Raw genomic sequence first — 26,830 nt, 5'->3', positions numbered from 1 at the left:
TGTTACAGACCCTTTTACAGACGGGGAAACCGAGGCACTGAGAGGCTAGGCGGTTTTCCCGACCTGCGGAGCTGGTTAGCAGCAAAGCTGGGAGTCGACTGGAGCCAGCAGTTCTCGCTGGAGCCCACGCCAACTGCCCGCCCACAGGGTCCAGCAGACGGTCAGCACTCAGTCAAGGCCGCCTGTGGGCGCCACCGAGTCGTTCCTCCCAGGGAAACTGCCAGCAAATGTCCCAAGGCAGTGAAAGGGCACCAGGGTCCCGTGAGCAGGCAGGAGGGGACAGGTGTGTTGAGCTGCGCTCCAGCCCCCTGTGGCCTCGGGTCTGAGGAGCCGGATCGGGATGGGGGTGGGGGGCACCTTCAAGTGCGGGAAGGAGGTCGGGGCAGGCAGAGCCTAACCTGCCTGGGCACCTCGTCCATGTCCCAGGTGACCCACGTGACCCACGCCTCCCGCCAGGGCCCTGCCTGTGCACCCCCAGGGAAACCAACACAGGAAGTGCGGCTGCTGCTCCCTAGGGGGGTCCCCCCACCGTCCGCGTGCTGCTGCGGGGCGGTGGGCTTCCAGAAGACTTCGGGGGGCTGCCAGGAGGCTTCAGGGGGCCGCCAAAGCACAGGGCAGCGTGTCTGAAGGGCGCAGGCACGAGCACACCCGACACTCTGAGCAAGCCAAGGGTCAGAGCACAGCAGCTGACAGCAGGGCGCCGGGCAGGGAGGAGCTTGTCTCGGGGGCTCACTCGCGTCAGACACACGAGGGGCCCGCCCGCCTGAACCTCTGGCAGTTGACAGGAACACACGCTGCTAGGTGCTCAGACAGACAGACAGCCCAGGACGCGCAGACACCGGAGAACAATCGGAGCTGCAGGCGAACAATCGGAGCCCTTCGCAGACAAAAGCGCCGTCTGAGACTTTCCACGGGTCTAAAAATTAAACTGTCACGGGCCGGCTTTGTCTCTTTTCCTCCCCTCCTCCCCCAAAATGACTTTATTTCTGTCTTCCTTAGAAGCATCCTCTTCCACAAGAGGAAACTGTCATCAGAGCAACACAATTACCAATACTGTTCTACAGAAACACCTTCTGGAGGCACCACGGCCCAGGCCCAAAGGGACCAGGGCAGAAGTCTGGGGCAGACTTTTGTCAGCCAAGGAGGTGAGTGGGGACGCCACCTTCCTCACTTTCACACGTGACTCTCGCCTGCTTCTCTGGGGCCTCCCTGTGATGCTGAGGCGACCGGCCCACGTCCACGCCCACGTCCCCCACTAGACTAGTGGCGACCTCATTCAGCTTTGCACCTCGGCAATTAGCCACCCTGAAGCTGTCCACCGGCTGCTTCTATCGCCGCCTCCCTCAGCCCCTCCGTCACTGGGCCGACACAGCCCTTCCGCCCCCGAGTCTGTGCCTTTACACGCCTGCTCTCCCGTGTGCGACCCGCCACTCGCCATGACTCCACGTCACCCGAGCCCCCAGGGAGGCATCCCAGCTGAATGGGCTCTGGCAGCTGGCATCCAGGTCCTGGCCCAGCCGCCGACAGGTGCACAACCTCGGACAAGCTGCCAAATCTCACCACGGTCTCACTGTCCCCACTGCAATTATGGGATGACAGAAGCACGACCTCAGGGGTTCTGGGAAGGATGGTCCAAGGTGCTCTTCAAAGTGACGAGCACCATTCCTGCACGCCAGAGATGTCAGCTGTTGTGACGATGATGATGATGATGATTGTGACTGTGACGATGGTGACGACAACAATGACAATGAGCCCCTCCTCTGGCCCTCTCCAGGTTCTGTTTTCCTTCCAAGGAGCCTGCAGGGTCCTGAGGGTGTACCCCAAGGGTCTGATGTCACCTCCCGTCACCGGCAGCTCCCCTGGCTTCCCTGCCCGGAGCAGACTCCGAGCGTGCTCCCTGAATGTACGGAGACCTGGCAACCACAGACGACACAGAGCGCGCTCAAAAGCCACACGCAAAACACCCCCAGAGTGCTCCTTCACCGGAAGGAGGTTTTCAAAGACGCTCTGATAAGCCCCACGTGCTCAGGAAGGAGCCACGACCTCTTCTGAATGAGGGAGCAGCCAGTGGCTTGGGTACATGCAAGAAGTGCTGAGTCAGACTCGGGGCCCATGAAACCAGTTCTCGGCCCGTCTGTCTGGTCCGCCGGAAGCCAGAGTCTGCACGGGAAACGAGCTCCAGGAAGCCGAGGGCCCAGCCTCAACCAACTTCCTTGGGGACGGACACGGTCCCCTTGGCCGAGGGTGCCAGAGACAGGACACGCGCTTGAGGGCTTCCTGGCGAGGGCAGTGCCACTTGCTCCGCATTTAACGCAGTCCCTTAACCATTACCTGCTCACATCTTCCGTGACATCTGACCTAGCGGCTGCTCTGAAACACACACATGCTGGGAACACTCATTTCCCAGGAATGAAACATCAAGGTTTAATAGCAGCTGCTTTTAACAGTATCTTCATTAGAAAGTTTGTCTTCAGATTAAAATATTCTCACCAAAAGTACAAGAGACCTCAGGACTGTTTTATCATTCATTATGTATTCAAATAATGAAATTTGAGCTTTCTAGGGAAACCAAGTTATTTCTTAAAAACAGTAAAAACATATGTTCTATTACATTTTTTTTCTATAAATACCTGAGGTTTTTAAAAACCCAAAGCAGACCGATGAGGCCTCCTATTAAAGTCTTCATAAAACCCAGCAAAACGAATCTAACTTACATGACGATAAGGTATTTTCCATCTCAGGGTTCAGGTATCACAAATGTATCTACTGCTTTCCTTGTGTTACCACAGAATCTCGCCATATCCTGTGACTAAAGGAACGAAATTCGTCAACTGCTATTAAGGAAACAGAAGGTCGAACTCTTTTCGTTAGGAGATCAGTGGGTGTGTATCAGGATTCGAGGCTGAACACCATTCCCCTCTCTGAGAACCCCAGCCCTGAATAATGCCTTCACCGGCCTCCTCCCCGCCCCTGCCCACACGCAAATGGGCTCCCCCCTGCACGCAGCTGCACCCAGCATCTTTGGAGCATCTGCATCGAGACTTCAAAGCAACCCATTGTTCACACACACCTAGCACACAGCCACCAGGTTCTCACATGAACGAGGCATCTCCAAATGGTGTCCTACCGCACATGCAGTGCAAATCTTTGAAGAGTGGGGTGCGGATAAGCAATAAAGAAAAGCTCCCCACACTGAAGCCATGGGGTGCACTAGTCAGATACACAGTGGTTCCTTTATTTCTAAGACTTTTAGAAGATTTGAGTTGGAGCCAAAACGGATAAAGTCTTGTTTTTATACTCAAATGCTAGGTAGCGTTCTGCTCATAACCACCCTAATTTTTCTATTTCCCTGAGATTTAGGAAAGTCCACGTTTATTTTCCAGCAGAGAAAAAAAAAGCCATTATTTCAAAAGCAATTAAAATAACACTTGAATGCTCACATAGTGTTCTGGGCCTTTGGGGGGAGTTTGCAGACACAGAGATCTTTCTAGTCATCACTAATTAACAAGAGTTCCTCCATAACATCGGAGGGGTTCCTTTCAAAACGCAAAAATATTTCTGGCGTGCTCTGTGAAAGCTTTGGAGCACGCACTTCAGCTTGCACGGGCATGGAACACAAAGGCTGGGCAACAGGCATAACCTTCCTCTCCCAGGTTGCCATCCACACGTTACGTTACTGCTGAGTAGCAAGGCGGAGCTGACACATTGCCCCTGCTGCAGAAAGGCCTGGTGGCACTGGCACCAGCGAGGAGCCCCGAGCACGCCCCCCGCCCCCCTGCAGGGAGGGCAGCCTCCCGGCTGAGAGCTGGGCGGGAGCTGGCTGCTGGGAGGTGACTCCCGCTCTGCCGCCCCCAGCTGTGTGCTTTGGGGCAACTCCCTTCTCTCTCCGGAGCGCAGGTCGGTCGGCTGGCTGTCTTCGGGAGGGTCGGCTCACACTAGGGAGGGCGCTCAAATCGGCCATGAAATCACGGTACTTACAAACATGAGGCGGGTGGGTATGTTGTCGGACTGCACCAGAGGGTTCTTATACAGCCAGATCTCCTCCGGCTGGATGACTCTCTGGAACGGATCCAAAAACTCTGTAAAACTGAAACGAAACAAAGAAAGGCGCGTGAGGGCTGAGCACGCACTCAGCGGTGGCCCTTGGTCCCTGGGAAGGCCGCCCCTGCACACCCTCGGGGGAGCGCCGTGCTCTAGGGAACAGGAGCAGGTGGGTCTCAGCCAGGCCCAGCTGGGGAAACAGCGGAAGGACTACTGAGACTGGGCAGCATCTCCTGTCGCCACCAGCCAGCGAGGACCCCTTCTGGGCCTGTGAGAAGAGCTGGGAGGGTAACCCACCGAGACCCTAAGAACTGGGGGCTCAGGCAGACGGGAGCAAGGCAAGGCCCCAGCCAGTCTCGGGAATAAAACGGACCTGTTTGGGGGCAGAGGCCAGAGAGCAGGGGGCACAAAATTCCCTCCACGTGACCCTGATGGCAACCGGCCACCCTCTAGGCCACCAGCAGGGGGCAGAGTGAGGAAAAAAGCTTCCAGAAAAGAAGAGAGAGATGCAGAGCAGAGGAAGGAGGAAGGAAGGAAAAGGGGGATGAGGAACATTCTGGGGCTGCTGTCAAGAAACCCAACAGCTCTGCCCTGACGGGTGTGGCTCCGTTGGGCAGGAGTCATTCCACAAAGCGAAAGGTCACCGGTTCGATTCCCGGTCAGGACAAGGGCCTGGGTTGCAGGTTTGGTTCCGGGTCAGGGCATGTGGGAGAGGCAACTGATGGATGTTTCTCACATTGATGTTTTCTCTCCCTCTCTTTCTCCCTCCCTCCCCTCCTCTAAAAATAAATAAATTAATTACATTAATTTAATTAAGTAAAGAAGACAAACAGCTTTAAGCATCCACCTTGGATGCTTGAAAACCCTGGAAGAGAAGCATCCATCTCTTCACCCTCCCAACCCCTCTCACGCCCCCAGAACCCGCGACACCCGGGCACGTGAACAGTGGTCACCACCAAGAGAAAAACCGGGGGAGGGGACAGGTGGCTGCGGCTTCCTCTGTCAGCTCCCAGCCAGCAGGCCACACCGCCCGGCTCTCCCTCCAACTCCCCGCCAGGTGAGCTCGGCTCGGAACGGGGGTCCCAGGAGAAGCAGGCGCAAGCGGCACGGCTTCCTGACCACGCGGCCCCAGTCTTGCGGTGTCATTAGGTGCCACGTGAGTCTCGGCGAGGTCGGCCCAGACTCAGGAGGAGGGCGGACTGGCTCCACCCCCGGCAGGGGTTGGGCAATGTGCGGCCAGAGACGAGCGGGTACGATGAGGGAGAGGGACGCAGCCACCTTTCAAACATAATCGGTCACCCACGGGCTGCCATCCCTGTCGGGGTCCCACAGCCCCCACTTCAGAGACCCCCGGAGCCCCGATTCCCATCTCCTGCCCACAGAGCTGGCCACGGGGCCCGGGGACAGGCCCACCACGGAGCACCACAGTGGGGGGCTCTGTCAGTCCCCACCTCGTTTGTCCCCCAGGTGCCACTGTCCTCATGGGGGGCTTTAAAGCCTCACGCCCCAGCCTCTCCCACGATCCCTCCCCCCTCCCCGAGTCGCTGCAGCCAGAACACGTCCTTCAAGCAAATTATATCCCCAGGGGCAGCGGTACCGAGAAAGACAGCCACACCACAGCCACCGGCCTCTGCCACGGAGAACCCAGAGAGCAGGCAGCTACCCAGAGGACGTGGGCCTCAAAGAGCATGTGGGGCAGAAGTGGGCAGGTGGTGTCCAGGAAAGCTCTGGAGACATGAAGGGTGTTCCCAAGAGGGGGCCTGGCCGCCTCCTTCCACGAGCCCGTCGTACCCGGTCTGGACACCAAGGCACGGAACCCCCCCTGCTCACCAGGGCTCACTCTGCACGGAGGACTCCCAGCATTGTTAGATCAACGCTTCCCAGGCCTTAACGCGCCCGGGAGCCACGCGGGGTCTTGCACCTACAGACAGAGCCGGTCCAGGCTGACCTGGGGGTCGAACCCTGAGCCCCAAGGGGCCAGGGCATCGGCACCACCTGGGAGGGGGCTTGTTGAAAATGCAGAATCCTGGACCAGCCCAGACGAACTGGCTGGGGATCTTTCGTGTGTGGCGAGCTCCCCAGGGGATGTGAGTGGGACACAGCGCGCTCCAGAGAGCCGGCGTCTCCCCGTGGTGGCCGTTTCAGAACTGAGCTGTGCGGTTTCGCCTCACCCTCTCGCCACCTGTGCTGTGAGGTTTCTCCCGACTTTGTAAACCAGTCATCCTACTCTGGAAGAAGCTTCACGTCACCGCTTAATTACAAAATCAACACTCGCTCCACAAACAGCTGGTGTACACACAATAAATACAACGAAAACCGAAGAATGCTGCTACTTTCTGCCTTGCAGCCACCGCTGCTGCTGCTGCCACCACCAGGGGGCGTTCAGGATGGAGGGGGCAGTGGGCGGGGCTGAACATGCCTCAGGGGGGTCACATCCAGGGAGAGCCTAAACTCGCAGTGTGAAGCCCCCAAAGTCATCCCCACCGCCACTTATTAGGGAAGGAGACAGAAAACAATGACAACTCGAAAGCACAGCAATCTCCCCTGGCTGGGTGTCTCGGTTGGTTGGAGCATCGTCCCACACACCAAGAAGTTGTGGGTTCAGTCCCTGGTCAGGGCGCATGCCTAGGTTGCGGGTTCGATCACCAGTTGAATGGGGAGCAACCAAAGTTTCTCTCTCACATTAATGTTCCTCTCTCTCCCCCACCCCTTCCTTTCTCTTTAAAATCAATAAACATATCCTCGGGTGAGGATTAAAAAACAAAAAGCACAGCAATCTGGGGCCAGCTGGTGTAGAATAAAATTGCCCCTTCCGCCGTAATAACTCCCAGCAGAATGGCTGACACCCTTGAGTTTTCGAGAAAAGGCAGAAGGAAGTGCCGTGGGTCTATGACCCCTGGGAGGTGGGAGAAGCCACTTAGTGTACTTCTATTCCCAACACATGCAATGCAGGCAGAAACATCTTAATGCCCAAAGGCCGTGTGGCAGACTCAGCACCCCAAGCCTCTGGCGCTCTGGGGATGGGAGGAAAACCTGCTCTCGCTGTGAGTGGCTGGCTTTTCCCCATCTCCGCACAGACTCTCGAGGCAAAGGAGAAGTGGCGTGATGACCCAGGTGACTTGGGCTCTCGGGGCCCCTGGGACAAGGATGGCGGCCCCAGCTTCCCCCTCCACATCGAGGTTTGCTGACTCGCGGCGTAGACTCCTGAGGCTCCATCAGGCCCGACGACCGGAATAGAAACCAAACAGAAAGGGAGAGGCTCCTCGAGGAGGAGGCATGGAGCTCTGACAGGTGAGCCGTCTTTCACCGCACACACACACACACACAAAAAACCCCCACCTCAAAACCAATTAAGGATCTGAATATAATATCTGAAACCATAAAATACCCAGAAGAAAACAGGTGCGAACCTCCTGGACCCCAGTCTTAGCAACACTTGGTGGCTCTGACTCCAGCGGCACGGGAGACGGAAACACCGTCGAACAGACGGGACCGCCACAGACCGACCGGCTGCTGCGCAGCAAAGGAGTCCGTCCGGAAAACGGAAGGGGGGCCCGCAGACCGGGAGAGGATATTTGCAAATGGTATGTCCGATAAGGGGCTGCTGTCCGAACTATGTCGTACAAAGAACTCGCGCAACGTTACAACAACAACAACAAAAGAAACAATAAAAAAACAGGCAGAGGATCTACACAAACATTCTCCCAGGGAGCAAATACAGAGGGCCCACAGGCACCGGAGAAGATGTCACATGTCACTGGTCGTTAGGGAAATGCACATCGAAGCCGCCGTGAGAGAACGCCTCACGCCTGTCGGGGGGGCTGCCAACAAAAAGACGAGAAGTGGGTGTTGGGGAGGATGGGGGTCCTCGCTGTCGGGGGGACTGCACACTAGAGCGGCCACGTTGGAAAACAGAGTGGGGGTTCCTCAACATGTGTAAAATGGAATACTACTCGCCCACAGAAAAGACGAAATAGCACCACTGGCGACCACACGGATGGACCTTGAGGGTGTTACACTGAGTGAAGTATGTCAGAGGGAAGAGATGAAAAACATACGATTGCGCTCATGTGGAATATGAAACAAGAAAGGAACTAACGGAAGGAAGCACAGCAAAGACGAAAGTCACAGACGTAGAGAACAGATCAGAGGGGAACGGGTACTGTGGGCAGGTGTGGGGTGGGTGGAACTGGACTTGGGATGCGAGGGTAACGAGCCCCCTTTGGGAGTGGCACAGCAAAGTGGGGGGGGGACTGTCGGGCCAGAGAGGCATGAGTCCTGGGTCCAGCTCCCAAGCACTGTGCGACCCCAGGCAAGTCCGCTCTTCTGGTGGTGCACATGCTGCAGTGCACAGATGTTGAATTACAATGGTGTCCACCTGGAACTTACATAATGTTATTAACGAATGTCACCTCAACTTAAAAAAATTAAATTAAAAAGAAATCTAACCCATCAGAGGGTATCATTTATTAATCATTTCAAAGGAACAAAGCTACTTAATGAGACTGTGTAGGTGTGAAAGCAATGTTTTCTTCGTCGTCATCATAAGCTTGGATGCAGCAGCTCGTGCCCGTCCGGCTTCAAAACAACTGACTCCTTTGTCCACTGTAAGTGTTACTTCGTGTTGACTCTTGTCAACCAAAGTAGGAACAGTGCTACTTGTTTTCTCCTTACGCTTCTGATGATAGAGTTTGTAGAACTTGGGAAACATACACTATGGAGTTTCAAAGATGTTATTCTAACTTTATGCTGAGCAATTCCCTCTTTAATGCATGCATAGTTCATGCATAGGATAGATGTTTGGATCCTCCTTAGAGTGCTTGGCTACACCTCTCGCTCTCCCCCCCATCCCCTCCCTCCCTCCCCCCACCCTTTCTCTCTCTCCTACAGGCTAGTCCTGCTTCCATAGCACAGTGTGATCTAAAGCAGCCAAAGGTACGTATCTGCTTCTATAGAAAGAAGCCTAGTCAGGGACAGACAGTGAACTGTCATCTTTGCCTATTATCTATTCATTCAGTGTTTCCCGAGTGCCTGTGATATGCCGGGCGCTGTCCCGTGAACCCTGGTGAGTAAAATACACACAGCCCCGACGCTCGTGAAGACTATCATCGCGGGTCTTTAGCTACGAGGTCAGAATGCCGTCCTCCCTGCTTGAGGAGACATCAGGTTTGGGGTGCCTCGGTAGTGGGACCCGTGGGATGGCCTCCGAGCTGGAGCCCCCTGTGTGTGAGGACTCTGGCCCATGCGGGACGTCCCGGGGAGCGTGTCTGCCACTGTCCACAGACTGGATGCGGCAACCGACTCAGCCCGAAGCCGGAAACCCAGGAAAACAGCCCATCCTGACATCGCACTAGCAGGAACAGTAAGTCCCTGACCGAGGACCAGGGATGCCAGGGTCCCTCGTGCCTGTGCTAACTCAGAGTCAAGATCCCAAAGCCCCTGAATCTCTCTGTCATCTTCTAGAAGACTCCATAGAGCTGTCAACGACTTTTAACTCACGTACCTTGAAAAACACGCCTTTTTCAAGATACGTTAACACGTCAGCCACATACCGGACACAGATTTCTACCCCCTTCCCCCCAACCACACAGGACACAAGACAAGACGGCAGCTGCTCTTTGCAAATGTGAGTAGGAGGAGTGATGCTGAGACAGTGACCGGGTCTGAGGGGCTTCCCCACCCTCCCCGTGTGCCACCGGGGGCAGCGAGCGAGGTTTCCGGTTGGGAGGAGGGGATCAGGCAGGAGAGCGTGAACATCCGCCACTCACCACTTGGCCATTCTATGAGCAAACAATGGCCCAGAGAGTCGCTTTGAATCTTGCGACCTGAAGGAGGTAGAAACGAGGTGTGTGACAAAGAAGCTTTCCAGGAGAGAGCAAAAAGTAAAGCAGGCTGCCCGACTGCACTACAGCCTCTCCCTCTCCAGCCAGCCTCCCCCGTGCCAGAGGGAAACTCGTACAAAGGGGCCTCGTTGGGGGGGCAGCAGAACAGGCAGCGGCTCCACCGGGCGGGCCGGACTTTCCATCAGTGCTGGGACAGGGGTGAGATGAGGCTACTGAGAGGTATGTTGACCAAATAGCTCTGTGAGCCACTAAAGCAGCCCCCCGCCTCCAGACAGGCCTCACCTTGCCGGGTGGCCGCACAAAGACAAGGGTCACAGTTGTAATAACGACAACCAGCTATCACGTCCGGAGGCCCCTGGTACCAAGTCCTTTACTTGGTTTTTCCCACCATTACTCCTTCTGATCTTCATAAGGCCCCCATGAGGCATCCTCTCCCCACTGTGGTCCCTCCCGGTAAGGTCCCCAAGCCAAACAACACTCCTCACCGAGGGGACCGGGTAGGTTCAGTCCCTGCTTGTCCCTGAGTATCGGGTTTCCGTCTCCCACCAATCACACCCTCCTGCGGAACCAGGGGGCACCCCATTCTCCTGCTGCTACAAAGCCTGCCTCCCAAGCCACTCCCCCCCGCGCCAGCTGTTCATTCATCTCTCCTCCGTGGCCCTGCCTGGCATGGCGTCCTCCTTCCCCGGGATGTGGCCAACACAACCGAATCCCGCCCTCGCCAAGGGGGTGCACAGCAGGTGATGAAAGCATGCACTCCACAACTGTGCCCCCCTAAACACGACGGGGCAGGATGGGGTCAGTGAGGGACAGCAGTGGAAACGTGTGGACCGAGCCCGGAGGTGCCAACCTACCCAGCTCCCAGGAAGGAAGGAGAGAACTGGGAACCGGCTGCATGGAGGGTAAGTCAAAGCCACCGACGCAAAGATGCTACCTGCATCCACCGACTCTCCTTCATCCTTTAGCAAACGGCACTAACCCGCGTGCCTGCCCCGCCCGCACTCACCGATACTGACACCGACCACAGACGCCGTGGACCCCTGGCACGTGCTACGAGAGGCAATCTCCCCAAACTCGTATACTCGGAACCTGTCAAGCCCCCGGACCCAGCCTGCAGCTTATAGGAAACACACGGGCAGAGAAACAACTCAAACACCCTCAGGGAAGCAGGCAAGTCCCGGAGTAAAGCTAGACGGGATGCGCCAGCGTTTACAAGAGTCTGAAACAGCCAGACGACCACGTGCAACATACATGCTTTGACTGGGTTTTGATTCAAAAAAAAATTTTTAAGCTATTAAAAAGAAACTTTGAGGATGACTGGGGACATTCTGGGACTGGAGTGAACTAGATATCAGGTGATATTAAGAAAATACTACTATTTCCCTTTGGTGTGGTAATGACACGGCTGTATAGAAAAATGTCTCACTTTTAGGAGAAGTAGCTGAAACATCCAGGGGGAGTAGGATATAAACCCACAATTTACTTGCAAACAGTTCAAAAAATGTACATACAAACACATAAATACAGAGATAAAGCAAATGAGATACAACATTAACAACCACTTACTCTAGGTGGAGGATATGGGCAGTTTTGCTCTGTCCACGTTTCTGTCCACCTGAAGTTTTCCAGGATAAAACGCTGGCACGGTCAAGTCCAGGACAAGGACGCCGAAAGCAAGGGACATGGCGTCCAAGGCAGTACGACCATGAGCACACCATGGTGGCATCCAGAGCTGTGGAGTTGAAAGGCCTACCTTCTACCTTTGCCGCCTACTAGCTGTGTGACCTTGGGAGACTTCCACGTCCCCCTGAGCCCTGGCTGCCTCCTCTGTGAAGGGGGGACAACCCGCGACCTACCTGCAGGGCCGCGGTGGGCAATGCGTGGGGAGCATCCGCGCGGACTCAGCAGGGGCTGCGCCGTGCGGCCCCGGAGACGTCTCCTTCCGCCAGGAGGCGTCTCCAGCAGCAGCGGCAGCAGCAGCAGCAGCAGCACAGCGCCCCACCCCTGCATCTCAGAAAAAGGAGGACCCCTCCGAACACGCCTGCGACGAGCACGGGCATGCGCGGCAGCCTATTGCGCAGAAGCACTATGTTGAGACACCACAGCCACCGCCCCAGAGGTCGAAACCTTTCAAGCAACTGTTTCCAAACATTTCCACAGAGGGCGCCTTCCCTTCGGAAGTCAACAACAGTCTGCGAATGTTTTCACTGCTTGTGCTCAAACGGGAAATCCTGGTCCGCGTAAACCCAGGCTGCAAAAGCCGACACATCGGCCCGCGGAGACTTCAGGGCCTGAGCAAGCTGCTGAATCCCCTCCCGTCTGTAAAATGGCCAAGAGCCTGCTGGGAGGTAACGAGGGTTTGGGATAATCCTCCAGGCCCACAAGAGGCACTGAACCACTGGCAGGACACTTACCATCCCTGAAAAACGCCAAAAAAATATAAAGCAATTCCTAAAAATCCCGCAGACCAAATAACAATGTGTGGGCCTTACCTGGATCCTGAGTCACACACGAAAAAACAGTGTTCATGTCACTGGGTGATACAAACGGCATTATGGTTTGGTGGGTGGGGATGAGTGGGGGGGGGGTTGATTTTTTTTCTTTCTTTTTTTTTGTTCTCATTGGTTAAAGTTACTTTTCGAAGTATTTACATACGGAATGGATGCCGTGCCTGAGAGCGCTCGAAAACACTCCACCAACAAGGGGGAGGGCGAGCAGATGAAATAAAAGTGCTGACCCCTGGTAGAGGGCCCTTGGAAATTTCTACACCAAAAAGGGTTTTGTTAATGATTATAGTCATTGGCCATAACAAAACTACAAAACTAAGTGTTTTAGTGTTCTATCAGCCAAAGCAGCTGATACTCCTGGGAAGAATTATTCGCTTTGACTGGACTTCATCCAGTCAAGCGTAACAGAGGGAAGAGTAATTTTTAAAAAATCAGAAGGAAGAAAAGGGGGGAGGGACAAAATCAGGAACAGACGAAGAGGAAGGGGAAGAGGCCAGGTCATTCACAAAAGGAGTTGCCTTCAAACACCAGCACACCTGGCCGTACCTGCAACCCTCAGGTGACAGGCGCCGCAGAGCCTGCGGTAGTGAGGACCCTCTGCCTGGCTCAGGCGTGTCCCCATTGGCCACCTGGGGAAGCAGGTGCCCGATAATAGAAGTGGGTGAGCCGTGGGATGGCAGGTGACTCGGGGCAGAGCCAGAGCTGGGACTCAGGGAAACCTGGGGGGTCTGCCTCCTACCAGCTTCTGGGGCTTCCTGGAGCCCGGACCCCACCCCCGCACAGTGGAAAGTGGTGTTTGGCACAAACAAAAGCCACTCTACACACTAAACAAAAGAAAACACTAGCAAAAAATGGAAGGACAAAAGGGGGTATTCTTTGCTAACAGCACCTCTCTCTACAATGAACTGTACGGTCTGAAATGCCCAGTGAATCATCCACTCCTGGATTACCGAGAAGTCTAGGAATTTAGCCTTGGCTTAAACCCACGGGCTCCTCTGTACACCCACACCTGGAGTGGGCCACAACCGGCTCCTCTGTACACCCACACCTGGAGTGGGCCACCGCAGGGCCCAGCACACGTCACGGCGCAGAGATCTGGGCAGGAGAGAATGCCACTCAACACAGGGCCAACACGGTGAGGGCACAATTTAATTTGAAAGGGTTTCTAAGTTGCCATTTTAATTAGAAAACAGCAGCCAGACAGCACATGCTCCTAAACAGGAGCCTGCAAAGTGTCTTTGAGATGTTCCTCCCTCACAACCTCATCTGAACTCCCCGGGCGTCCGCCAGCCACGGCACGGCCGCATCCGGCTCTCCTCACCGAGGCCTGGGCAGGAACCAGCACAGTCCTGGCCTCCACAAGGCCCCTGTCCGCTCTCTCCAGGACCTACACCTTCCCCTGAGCAGGGATAAGGCCCCGTCCTCCCAGGACGGCCTTCAGTTGGGCTGGTAGGACAGGAAGGGGTGGGTGGGCAGGGTACAACAGCCACCAATCACATGGCTGAGGGCCAGGGACAGCTGCGATCAGGCAAGAGGCTGCCGCAGGGCAGGGCGCGGGCCACCGCTGAGAACACGGGGATGTGCCCCAGCAGTCTGCAGCTGCAGTCTGGAGTGGGTGGGCAATGCCTCTCTACCCTGCGGAATGCTCACCTCTGTGGCTGTGAAGCAGACACGGAACTTTCACTTTCCCCCACAAAGTATTCTCTGTCTGTGAGCATCACTAAGCGATTCTGCGGCCACCTGCGCTACAAATGCTGACTTCCTCAAAGCAAAGTCAAATTGAGACACAGGCCTGCAGGCCTGGGCTTGACCTTGGACAGCTGGAGACACCCCTATGCTGGCGTCTGTGGCCTGAACAATGGCCAGCGCCAGAGTCAAGCACCAAGTAATGCCTGCCCATCGGTATGACCGGGCTGCACGGCTGGGACCGAGCTGCTCCCTCTACATCTTCCTAAAAAGAGGGTCAAGAATAACCATGCCGTCGTCACTGCTGCAAAGATACGGCGGCACAGGGCAGAAGGTACGGCCCACAGCAGAACGTCAGCTCACCCAGAACGTCTTGCCTGCTTTTGACCACAGCTGTACCCACAGGGCTTAGCACAGAGCCTAGCATGCAGCAGGTGCTCAATAAATGTCTGTTGCATCAAAACTACACAAATACATCCATGGCACCTGTTTCAATAAAGACCCGACCTGCTGCCACGTGGCATCTTCAGTCCGAAGCAGGCAGCCGGCCACCCTTGGGCCCAATGCAGCCTGCTGCTACACCGGTTTGGACAGTAGCGTGTTTTTGTGTTTTCTTTAATGTGCAATTTGTGGCCTATGTTTAAAAACCAGAAGCTCTCACAGCAAAAGCTACCCTTCTGGCTTCTGTGGAAGAATCTGGTCTGGCAACCCTGGGCCCGCATCCCTCCAGGGGGACAGACAGTCGGAGGAGCCAGAAGCAGCTGCCCGGTTTGGGCGAGACAAAGCCCTGTCCAGGGTCCTGCCCGCCCATCTGTGTTTGGGACCCACCCCTCATCTCGACTGTGAGGTATGGTATGTGTGCTCCCCTCTCTCGGCTGCTTCGAGCTGGTTGCTGGTTGGCCTGGGACGGGGGGGCGGGGGTAGTTAACATTTCACACTCCCCAGGGTCCCCTGAGCCCGCTGTATGAAGACAGCTCCCCCTGGGCGTCTCTCTCTCGGGGTGCCTGGCTTTGCTGGGTGCTCATCTGCCGATTCAGGACTAATCGATCCACCGCAGTTGTGTGTCCAACTGCTCCTTGCCAACACCACCGTCTCCACCGCTCCCCCACTTTCTTGCTCCTCTGCCCCCAGTGACAGAACAACCCTGGGCCCGCGGCACTGCCAAGAACAGGGTCTGATCCATCACAGCCTGCCTGGATGTCGTCTTCGGAGACATCCAGAGGGAAGGAGGAAGGAAGGAGGGAATAGAGGATCAACTGAGCACCTCCCGAGGCCCCCCTGCCCAGTGGGAGTCTGCGAGACACTTCCTACACCTTACAACCGCCATCGCTCCTCACAGCCAACGGGAAGTACCGTTACCCCCGTTTTCCATGGAGAGAAACAGACTGCGAGGCTTTGTGACCTGCCCAAGGTCATTTAGCCAAATACGCAGCAAAACGAGAACCCACATCCAGGAGCTCCAACCATCATTCTGGGCCACTTCCATGGCCTCCAGTGTTGGGAGTGTGGGCGCGAGCACCCTGAGGTGGGAGGGGGCACCGGGCGGCTGCCCTCCTGTTCTTTGGGTCTTTGGCCCCTCCCCCTGCTCACGTTCTCTTCCCCAGATGCCCCTCCCTTCCCCCAGACCCTTCATGACCCGTGTCAGCCCCGTGCGGCCGTCTCGGGAACCACGTCCTCTGCCGTGGGACCACATCCGCTCCCCAGGGCACTCCAGCCCCTAACTGGTGGTCTTTCCAAGTGGACAGCTGCACCCCTGAGCTCTCCCGCCCCCTCTCGAACCACATCCCCAGGTGCTTCTGGGCTGACAGCTCAGAAGGGTTTCCTTTTGGAATCAGAAACAAATCAAACCCCGAGCAGGCAACAGCCACCGACACCGAGAGCCAGAACACTGTGTTCCGTTGTCGGCTTAGCTGCTAAATCAACTTGAGTAGTCCATCTCATCTCTCTGCTTCCCTCATTAAGAACCCGGGCTGCATGACTTTGGAGTTTTCTTTCTGTCTCGATGCTGTGAATCTCCCCTCCGAAACAATGGGGAATCCGACAGATAAGAAATACCTTCTCCACTCCAGGCACAGAAGTATACACTTAACATAGAGATTATTTCTTCCCCGTCTGGGTATATGTCCAAAGGAAATAAAAACAGGATGACAAAAAAATATCCTTACTCCCATATGTAGGGCAGCCGTTATGTACAGCAGCCAAGATCTGGAAACAACCTACGTCTCCATCAACACATGAGGGATAACACGCAGGCGTTGCGCACACGCACACAAAACGAAATATCGTCCAACCACGAGACAGAAGGACATCCTGCCGTTCGCGAGAACACGGACCTCCGGAAGTTGTACTCAGTGAAATAGGCAGACGGGGAAAGACAGACACTGCATGATCTCACTTATACGTGGAATCTAGAACGGCCGGACTCGGAGAATCAGAGGCTGGAATGGTGGCCCCCAGGGGCTGCGGGGTACGGAGGGGACATGAGGAAATTCCAGTCCAAGGGGGCATACGCACAGTAAATTCGATCAGTCAATTCTAGGATCTACCCTACAGGAGTTAACGACACTGTGTCACATACTTGGTATTTTCTAAGTCACTGGATCTTAGGCATTCTCTCTACAAAACAGAAATGTTCATTATGCGGCGTGATGCCAGTGTCAGCGGATGCTATAGTGGTAATCACTATACCAATACCTTCGTGCATCCAATCAACACGGCGTACAGCTTCAACCCACACAGTGCTCTGTGTCAACTGTGTCTCAGTGAAGCTGGAAAGAGAAAGGAGAAAAAAAAGAAACTGAGTGTAAAGGTCAGGTAACCCTGGTCAAGGGAGGCAAACAGCGCACTGCTAAATACACCAACTGTTGCTTCTCCGCCTCGATGTTTGCCCAGGGCCCTTTAACTTGTTTCGTGAATGGCACCCGTGTCTTCAAAGGCTCGGGACCCGGTGCCGCTGGCCATATCCCCAGCCAGGATCATCCCCCCGGAGCCCAGCAGAGGCTGGTCTGAGCCCCGGCTCACCCAATCAGCAGAACCGTCGGTGCCGTCCCTCCGCTACTGCTAATTGCTGTGTTTAAAAGCGGAACAATAAAACTCCCCGCTGCCTCCGATATATAAGAAATCAGAAGCGGAGGAGTTATTCTCGCTGTTCCCAACCGATTGGCAGACTTGTCCGACTTGTGAGACAGACCCCCCCCCCACCCCGAATCTGCGGCCGGTATTGGAAGCCAGCCTTAATTGGCTTTAGAGATTTCGCAAAGCGCCGCAAATCTGAATAATCAAGTTTGGGAAAGAGTGTAATCAAGCTGATTTATCCGCAATTATCTCCCCGTTATCCTGCTTGTTACCCCGGTTCTTCAATCACTGGCACAGACATGTTTATGCAATGCGGACGGACCGGGCAAGTCAGTGGATCCTTTCTGAATCCTCCAGGGAGCGAGGGGCCTGGCCCTGTTCCAGGGGCCTGGGCTCCCACGGGAAACACCCCCCGGACAGGCTGACCTCGAGATGGGTAGGATAAACGAGAAGCAAATGCCCAATGAGCCCCTCTGCAAAGCTAGCAAGCTCCCTGTGCCCTGGACTCCCTTGGAAACTGGAAATTACCAGCCTCCAAGAGAAGGCCCGGCTCGTGTCTGGCCAAGGATGGACACCGCGGACCAACCCAGGCACGCTCCAAAGCAAGCCCCGCAACACACATGAAAGACGCATCCGTCAATGCCTGGGTACTGACTGACACCTGAACTCCACTCTCTTCCTCTAGTCGTAGCGATCTGAAACAACATTGTTTGTAACACTGGCATTCACGTGCCATGCACTGTTCCAGGCCCTCTACCTGCCCATGTGTCTTCTCAACCTCACAGTCCCTGTGGAGTTCTACCGGCATTACCCCCTCTTTACAGATGGTCACACTGAGGCCCTCGGAGGCCCCCCGGTACTAGTGCAGCCAGACCTGAGAGCCCGTGCTCACAGCCCCTCAGGGGTCCTGCCTCAGCAAGGGGAGGCGGAGAGAGAGGGGCCCCGGGTCACAGCGAGGGACCAGCTGACCTTTTGAAGAAGCCCTTGGAGCCCTGGTGGGGGCGGCTGAGTTGGCTGGGCATCGTCCCACAAAGCGAAAAGCCAGTGGTTCCATTCCCGGTCAAGGTACAGACCTGGGATTCGGGGCCAGCCCCTGGTCGGGGCATAGACGGGAGGCAACCGGTGGCTGTTTCTCTCCCTTTCCATCCCCCTTCCTTCCCCTCACTCTAAAAACAAGTAAGTAAATACTCTCCTTTTTTTAAAAAGAAGCATTTGGAAAGAAGCAAGAAGACCTTAAAGAAGCTGAAAGAAAGCCGTGGGAGCCCCCCCCCAGATGGGGCTGGCTGGGGCCGCCCTGCTTGGAGGAGGCTGGCAGCAGCAGTCGGCCGAGAAGCCCGCATGCGGTGGGGGGGAGGGCCCCCCCCCCGTCTGAATTGGGCCACCGAGTGCCGGGTGACCTTGCATGTGAACCTCGGTGTCTGCACCTGCGAAGTGCGCCCGGCGGCCTCTAAGCATCACCCTCTAATTACCTTTAGGGCTCGCAGCGCTTCTCAGTGAGACAGAGCAGAGCAGGAACGCCCTGCAGCGCTGGCCCTCCACCCCGGGCCGCAGGTCGCACTCCCTGGGGGAAGCTTGAACAATGCCGCTGTTCCTGCCTCCCGGTGAGTCAGAATCTCCGGGCCACCCCCAGCGGGGAGGTGGGGGTGCGGCTGCTCCGGAGCCACCCCTTCCGAAGAGACAGGCCGGAGGCGACTGGGGAGACCAAGGGGACACACCTCCTGATTCTTCCACCTTTTCCTGTTTTCTCTCTTATTCGGATCTTCTCTTCGATGTTCGTCTTTACCTCATTTATCTCCCAGCTGAATAAATCCACAGCGGTCCTTTGAACCGTGGGACAGGGAAGCCACAGCATCTGGCATCAAAAAGCACACGCACGTTTGGAGCCCCGCCCAGGAATCTTTCTACTTCGAGGGGACTCCCCTTCTGAGAGGGACCCTGTTCGTCGTGAGCTAAGCCGGGGGGCAGTGCTCTGGGCCACCCGCCTGGGCCACCTGGCCTGGGCTGAGACTGGCCTGGGCTGGCAGCAGGTCCCTAAGCCTCTGGAGGCCACTCCCAAAGGACAACGTCAAGATGAGGGTCTGGCTTTGGGGAACAGAGACGCGGGGCAGCCCTCCAGCCTGACTTGGAGGCGGTGACCCCCCCAGAAGGTGCAGAGCTGGTAAACGTCTGCCGGGCTCACAGGCTGTGCCAGGCGCTGGGAGCCGGAGTGCACGAGGCACCGCCCCGGCCCTGAGGGAGCTCGGTCCAGTGGGGGGGGGGGGGGGGGGTCAGAAGTCTCGTGCAGACCTCGCTGGGCTGAGATCTAGGTGCCCGCAGGGCTGCATTCCCTTCTGGGGGTCCAGGGACACTCTGCTGCTCTGCCTGTCTGGCTGCTGGAGCCACCCTTGCTACGTGGCTTGTGGCTCTTTCATCTTCGAAGTCACAGCAGGTCCAGTCCCGTTCCCACTGCATCTCTCTGACCCTGTCTCTCCTGCCTCTCCTTCCACTTGAAGGACACGTGTGGTTAGACTGACCCCTATAACCCCCATCTCCAGGCTAGCTGGTTAGCGACCTGAATGGCATCCACAAGCTGAATCCCCTTTGCAGGTGAAGTAACATACTCACAGGTTCCAGGGATTAGGGGGTGCACAGCTCTGGGGGGCATTATTCTGCCAATAGGTCAGTTGCGATGACACGGGGTTACATGAAAGGACAACCCTGTGCTCTCCCATTTGTGTTATTTATTTTCCATGCAAACATGCAAACATTACGTGTCTGAGAAAACAGACAAGAAGGAACCCCCCAAATGTCAGCGATGGTTACAGCTGCTCGGCCACCACTACATCACCTTCCAGTACCCTGTGTGGCCCTTCCTACCACGCAGACGCTTGCTCGTTGCTGGCGAGGTGTTTGCCCACCAGGCCGAAAGCTGCTGGAGAGCCCGGTCCTCATCTGTCCTCCCCTCCCCCACCTGCCCCAGGGCCTGGGGCGGTGGCAGGCCTGCGCTGGTGACCACAGTGGACGCTGGCAGAGGACTCACAGCGCGCCCGGCACATCCGGGTGCTTTGCGAGCACCGACTCACTCAGGGCTCACAAGGCCCTCAGAAGACAGCGTTGTTGAGCTCCAATGTGTGCACATGGGCAAACTCCTCCTGGCTGCCTGTCTCCAAGTCACCCTCGGGGCCCTCAGAAGGGTCACCCGGCACTGTTGCCCACCTCCGCTAATGGGGACCAGTACCGACTCCATGTCCCGTCCGCAAACATTAACGTCTAATTTGTCCCAGTTCTGACCTGGATAAAGGCTCTTCCCAGAGAGCACGTGGACGAGCCCGAAACCCCGGCAGGGAGCACCTCCTGGGGAATTGGGGGGGGGGGTGCGCTCTGTTCCTGGTCAGCGCCCGGGGTGCCGCTGCTGCCAGGCGGGAGTGCCCAGGCTGGGGCCAATGGTGCAGGGAACCAGAAGATTGCCCGGGGAGGCGGGGGACAGTGGGCGTCTCCACCAGCCCAGCACGGTGAGAGGGGTGAGGACTGGGGACCCCGTGTGTCCGGGTTAGGATTCTGGCTCTGCCACCTGGAGCTGTGGTCCTGGACGTGTGTCACCGGGCGGCCCTGACTCCCCGGCAGAGACCACGGTCTCTGAACACGGGCGTGCACAGGAGATGTGCAAGGCGGCTGGACCCAGGGCCCAGAAGCGACTGCCCGGTCGCTCTACGTTGCCACTGTCCTCTTGTCTCCCACCCATTCTGGTCACGGTGGCCTCCCCTTGAACTTGCCAAGCATGCCCCCACGCCAAGAATTTTGTCCACACTGTTCCTTCTATCTAGAATGTTCCTCCCCAGACACCCGCATGGCTCACTCCTCGCTTCCTTCGGGTCTCTGCTCTTGGACATTTATACACAGAACAGGGACATACGGCCGCCCCAAACCGGCCCTCCCCCTCTCCTGCCCACCCATGGTTTCACACAGCCGGAACCCCACTAACCCCACTCCATACCCCGAGAATGGAGATGCCACCCACTGGGGCATCACTGGGCACGTGCCGTGTGCCGGCCACGGTGTCCCCCCTCAGGACAAAGCATCTAACGAGGCAGATACCATTGCTGGCTTTCAGGAGCCCTGCGTTCAAAGCAGCAGACAGACAGACAGATAATAGCCACGTCACTTGGAGAGCACTGTGACGGCGGAGAAGGGTGCTGTCTGGCCACTTGAGAGAGCATGAGTGACGTCATCTTGCAGACTCAGAGAAAGCTCCCTGAAAAACGTCAGAGCCCCACCGGGGCCTGAAACCCAGTATGAGAGGGGTGAGGGCGTGGGAGAGAGGCGCCGCTGGGAGAAGGGTTTCGGAAGGACGCGCTATGAGACAGTTCACCGTCCTTTCGATGTGGAGCTCCTACTGCAGTTAATAATATATAAGGCGTCGTTCATTTTTAAAGCCACCACCCAGGAAACCCACCGGCCTTGCTGCGCACAGACCGCCTCCCAGCCAGGCCTCCCCCACGGCGGGCTCTGCTGCGGCCGGCTCTGCGGGGAGGAGCTGCGGGACTTGCCCGTGTAACCCAGTTAGGGTTACCTTGTTACTTTCAGACCCATCATTCCTGCCAAGGTTTTTATGACGCTTGATTCTATTATCCTACATATTAGCCTTCCATCCTGGTTTCGCGTCATTCACAAATTTGATAAGCCTGCTTTCTATGTCTTTATCCAAGTTGCTGATAAAAAAAACCCTTTGACAGAGGAGGTCAGATTCAAGGTCCTGAGGCAGGGCCCCCGACGGCAGCACCCCCCGCCCCAGCTGTGCCCCAGAGGCAGAACCAATGGCCATGCTCCCTGGATGCTCTGCATGTTCAACTTCAAACTACTTCCCTGGTCAGAAGACCCTCTCCCCTCGCACTCCAGGGAGGCACAGACTCAGTAACAAGAAACGCAACACCTCACTCGTGCGGAACTCAGCGACGAGCACCATCCCTCCAGCAGAACCAGCCAGCAATCCCGAAAGCCTCCCGGCCGACAGATCACTCCAGCTCTTAAAACAGGAGAGCTACTCAGACCCTCGAGATACACCTGCTAACTCTTGTTTCATGCACAGCAATGTTTATAAGGTGACCATCTCCTTTCGAGGCCTTGGCAGGTGAGCAGCTTAAAATCAGAAGTGGAAACGGAACTTGCTTTAAGTAAGCACACAGTCTGTAGCCTTGCAAGAAGACAGAGCAACGTTAAACTCTAAGAAGCAAACCACAATAATTAAAATCCTGTTAGTGCGTGGGAAGGGGGCCTTTGGTACCCTTCGGTGCACCAAAAGCAATCCCAAGACCACCCGAGGGCCACTGGCTGCCGGCAGAGGTTAAATCGTGTTTGGCGTCCTTTAAATAAAGAGAGCGCTTTTTTTAAATGCACGATTCTATGAGTGTCACTGACAATGTGGGTGACGTTTATTCATTCGGCCACCCTGCCCTGCGCACAGAGATGCACAGGTGCCGTATGAACGGTGGAAGGGTGGAAAGGCCCTGCTGGACAGCAGTGACCCCAACAGGCCAGGCCCCTACACCCGCAGAGCTTACAACCAGCTGAGCGGGTGGCCAGTAAACAGAAATGCTAATGAGTAACGCACAGTGTCCTTTCAGAGTAAAATCAGTACAACCCAAAAAACTAAAACGAGGAAATGTGATCACGCAGTAGGGCAGGGCACGGGGAATGGAAAAGAATGTTCTGCGAAGGTTTCTCCAGCAAGAGGCAGGAGAGCACCCATGACGCAGAGAACCACCTGGACCAGGTGCTGCCCGCAAGGAGGAATGCACGCTGGTACAACCTTCCTAGGGGCAATTGGGAAAGCAGAGGGAAAGGTGCTTTAATGCAGAAGTTCCTCAACAGGTATTAAGCCTAAGTATTAAGTAACGCCTGAGCGTTACTTAGTGTTCAACACAGTGTCATCGACAACCACCAAAAACCAGAGCCTGCCTACTGAAGTCCAACACCAGTGCGCTGATGGTGTTACACTCTTGGCCTCCATTTACTGGACTGCACTGCAGCTACGCGGGAGGAAAAACTTTTCCTCAACCCTTCTGAGTTCTCGGCTGGGACCCCTATATCAGAAGAAGACAGATTAACAAGAGAAAAAGAAACAGTGTGTTAACATGTATACCTCCTGTCTACATGGAAGATACTCAAGAGAAAGAGAGTAACTCCAAGCTGTGGCTTAGAACTCCAGCTCACATCGTACCCCCAGGAAAGAACAAGAATTTGTGCATCAATAACAGGAGACGTGAAGGGAGCTGGGGGCTTCTGAGGGCAGCCAACTGTGGAAGGAAACAAATGAGACACAAAGACTAGTCACAAAGTCTGTTATGTAGATCCCTCTGGAGGCATCTCGAAGCTGACAGGATTCAATGGCATCCAGTGTCCGACCTCTGTCCTTCCTGGGAGACAGAGGAGGAGGGACACTCTTGAAAATGTATGACCTGCTTTTAGGCAACTAGAGAGAAGGAGCCTTTTCTGCAACTGGCTGTTCTCAGTTTTCCTTGGCTCAAAATCATCTTTTATGCCAAAGTGGCAGATTTGGGGGTAGCATATTCTGTTGCCCTCCACAGCTTTAAAAAAAAGCAAGTTGGGGAAAAGTGGTGGTTTTTTTTTTTTTTGGCATAGAAAGACGTCGAGAGTGCAATGCCAAGTGAAAAAGGCAGCCTACAAAATTTTATTTCAGATGAGGCATATTCTATGTGCAGAGCAAGTATTACGTGTGACGATGGGTGGGAAGGGGGAATCGCGTAAAAGAACACACACTGAAATGTCAGCTGTGGTTTTCTCTGATTTATAGAATCCCAAATAATTTCATTTGCTTTCAATGTTTCTCTGTCTCGTCTACGTTTCCTGCACCGAGCCTATATATTTTTCATGATTTGAAAAAATCACTTCTTTAAAAGAAAAGAAAAAGAATTCCAGCAAATACAATTTGGTGCAAAGCCGTCCTCGTGGAAGAGGAAATGCAGCCACCCGAAACAGCTCACGCCCTGGGAAGAGATGCAGAGTAGCTGACCAGGGGGTCTGCCCCTGGGAATGCAGACCTGACTTCACTAAAGACCCTGTACAAGAAGGCTGCATCAGCCAGCTGTGGGCGTGGGACCCAGGGGGGATGGGCACCTTGCAAACCACGGGTGTGTCTGGACATTTAATCAAACACACACAGCCACGCCCACTCTCCCCGGTCACCTTCACCACCTCCCTGCTCTGTCCTACCCTGCACAGCCTCCAAACGACAGAGCCCAATGCAGGCAGGCCAGGGGTCACCCTCCCCTTGCCGGGGACCCGACAGCGTGGCACACCCACAGGGTATCTCCACGTAGCACCCGGCATTTTCTTCACTGCCTTTCTCCCCGGGGATGCAGGTGCCTCCCTTGAGTAACCCACGCCCTCCCGCACCTTTCCCTCTGAGCTCCTGTCTGTCGGGAGGGCAAGCCTTGACCCGTCTTCCTGGGTGCAGGCCCAGGAGACCCCGACGGGAAGAGCGCCTTCCCCCAACAGGCAGAAGTCCCCGCACCGCAGCTCCCTCCTTCCCTCCGTATTTCCTGAGCATCTACTACATGCCGGGAACGTATTGGGGGATGGAGGGGATGGGAGGGACGGTGGTGAACACAAAAGTCAAGGGCCCCTGTCTCTAGAAGCTCATGGCCACATGGGGCAAATGCTTTCACAACCCGAGGCCACAGACAGAACTTACGCCCGGACTCACCTGCATCTGACATTGACCTGTACTTAGCACCGGCCGCTGTGCCGTGTGAAACGGAACCCGGCTCCATCCAGAGCGAGGCCCGCTTCCTGACCTCCAGCACACCCGGCAGCAAACCCCAGGGTGATTTCCAAGTCACCCCAGAAACAAACAAACAAAAAACCCGACACCGGGAACGCTCCTTCCTGGAACACGACGGTCACCGAGTTCCGCTGCGTTCTTCTTCTTCTGCAAACTCGAAGTAATTGGACCTCATCCAAGAATTATCTGACACACCTCTAGACTCTCCGAGAAGAGGAACAAAACCCTCCAGCCGTGATCCTAAGGGCTGACGCAGCAGCAGCAGCGGGGAGACCTTAGAGCACAGTCTTCCTGGGTTCATTCAACGCAGACGCCGCACGCTCTAGAGGGACATGAGGCCGGGACCCACGCCTCCAGCACCGAGATAATTAACCCAGCTTCCTCCGAGGCTCCGGGGGCCCCTTCTGCCGGCTCCCCGAGGCAGGCTCTGGGCTCCAACAACGCCTGCTGTCGTCAGAGAGAAGTTCCACTTGTTCAAGAAATGACAATGATGGTGGCCTATAACAGATCATTCCTATAAACGATGGCTCCTGGGGACGCAACAAGGCCACAGTGAAAAGGGGACCATGGGGAGAAGGGTAGAGAAGAGCACGTTTTACTCTGAAGGCAGGACGAAGAGGAAGACAGGGGACATTTTAGACGAGCAGCAATGAAGGTGAAGATGACAGCTCACGTCTGCGGCGCACTCTCTGCACGCCAGGGTTCACCCCTGCCAGGTTCCAGGAGCTACTGTTCTTATCCCCACTCTGCAGACGCATACACTGAGGAACCCATGCAGAGGTGGGGGCGGAATCTGATGCCAGGCAGTCCATTCAGATCCTGGGATCCTCGGCACGGGCCCTGACCACATATGACTATGAGTTTGTTAGGACCAAGAGGCACCGTGGGCAGCGGGCTAGTGTGTGGGTGGCTCGGGAAAGCTATGCCCCCGCCCAGCTGCAGCAACCGAGCGATGGGAACAAAGAGATGTCAGAGCCAGGCAGGCCTGGGCTCCCATGCCACCTCCTGCTGCAGGCAAATGACTGGGGACGGATCACTCCCTGCCCTCCCTGCACGTCGGTCTGCCTACCAGGGAAGGGAGGTGGCGGCACCCCCGTGCTGTGGTGAGGACTCCGTGGGCAAACGGCTCACGCAGCACAGGAGCCTCGCCGGGCACAGAGCGAGCACGCAGAGAGAGAGAAGCTGCGTGCGATCCTGCAAACCAGCTGGAGAGCCGACAGCAGGGTCCACAGGGAGGAGGGCCCAGCTGACCCCGGGCCAAGCTGCTCCCACTCTGGGCAACGAGGGCAAGCCCCGACTCCACTGCACCCCCATAACCCCTGCCAAGTCCCCCTGCACTGGCCACTTCTCGTGCCGCAAAGACTGGCCTGGCTGCGTCTCGATCTCCGAGGGCCCTGCTGTCCACCAGCAACGTGACCTTGGCCAGGGAGAATGGCCCGTGGCATCGGGCATCCCCGTGTTCCCACGGCCCAGCACAGGACCTGGCACGGGGGAACACGACCAGCGCACAGCTGAGGCTGCAGGCGTGCAGGAGTGGACAGGGCTCTGTCACCCCCTCTGCTCCCAGGACAGGGGAGCGGAACCCAAGGAGGCAGCAGGGTGCCAGCTGCGGATATTCAGGCCCAAACTCGGGGATGCTCAGCGTGACGGGCGGTGCCCTCCAGGCGCTGAAGCCGGTCTGTGCGGGAAGAAACACCTCCCTGAGAACTTTCGGTCTCGTCCCTCTTCCTGGTGCTTCAAACCAGGTCCACAGGAACCCTCCCGTCACGGGGGTCGTGTGGACGTGAGGACACCGCCCTGAGGGATGGCGTGCGTGCCACCTCACGTTCTCTGGGGCTGCAGACGCCCCACGGAAGTGGGGCACGTGCACAGGAGGGAACAGGCAGGACCTCCTTTCG

The 26,830-nt window shown here is 56.2% G+C and overlaps 1 protein-coding gene across 1 annotated transcript in view; it reads right to left on the bottom strand.

Moving 5' to 3' along the window:
- PLPP4 (phospholipid phosphatase 4) overlaps positions 1 to 26,830 on the bottom strand; it is a 98,072-nt gene that overhangs the window by 56,321 nt on the left and 14,921 nt on the right. The window contains exon 2 of the mRNA XM_045854384.1: positions 3,979 to 4,087. Coding sequence (XP_045710340.1) covers positions 3,979 to 4,087 — 109 coding nt within the window. The remainder of the gene's footprint in view (positions 1 to 3,978; positions 4,088 to 26,830) is intronic.

Source organism: Phyllostomus hastatus, unplaced genomic scaffold, assembly GCF_019186645.2.
Source record: "Phyllostomus hastatus isolate PE091 unplaced genomic scaffold, TTU_PhHast_1.1 phas_scaffold_1066, whole genome shotgun sequence".
NCBI lineage: Eukaryota > Metazoa > Chordata > Mammalia > Chiroptera > Phyllostomidae > Phyllostomus > Phyllostomus hastatus.
The sequence above is the reverse complement of the archived record's forward strand: the minus strand, read 5'-3'. Positions and strand labels throughout refer to the sequence as shown.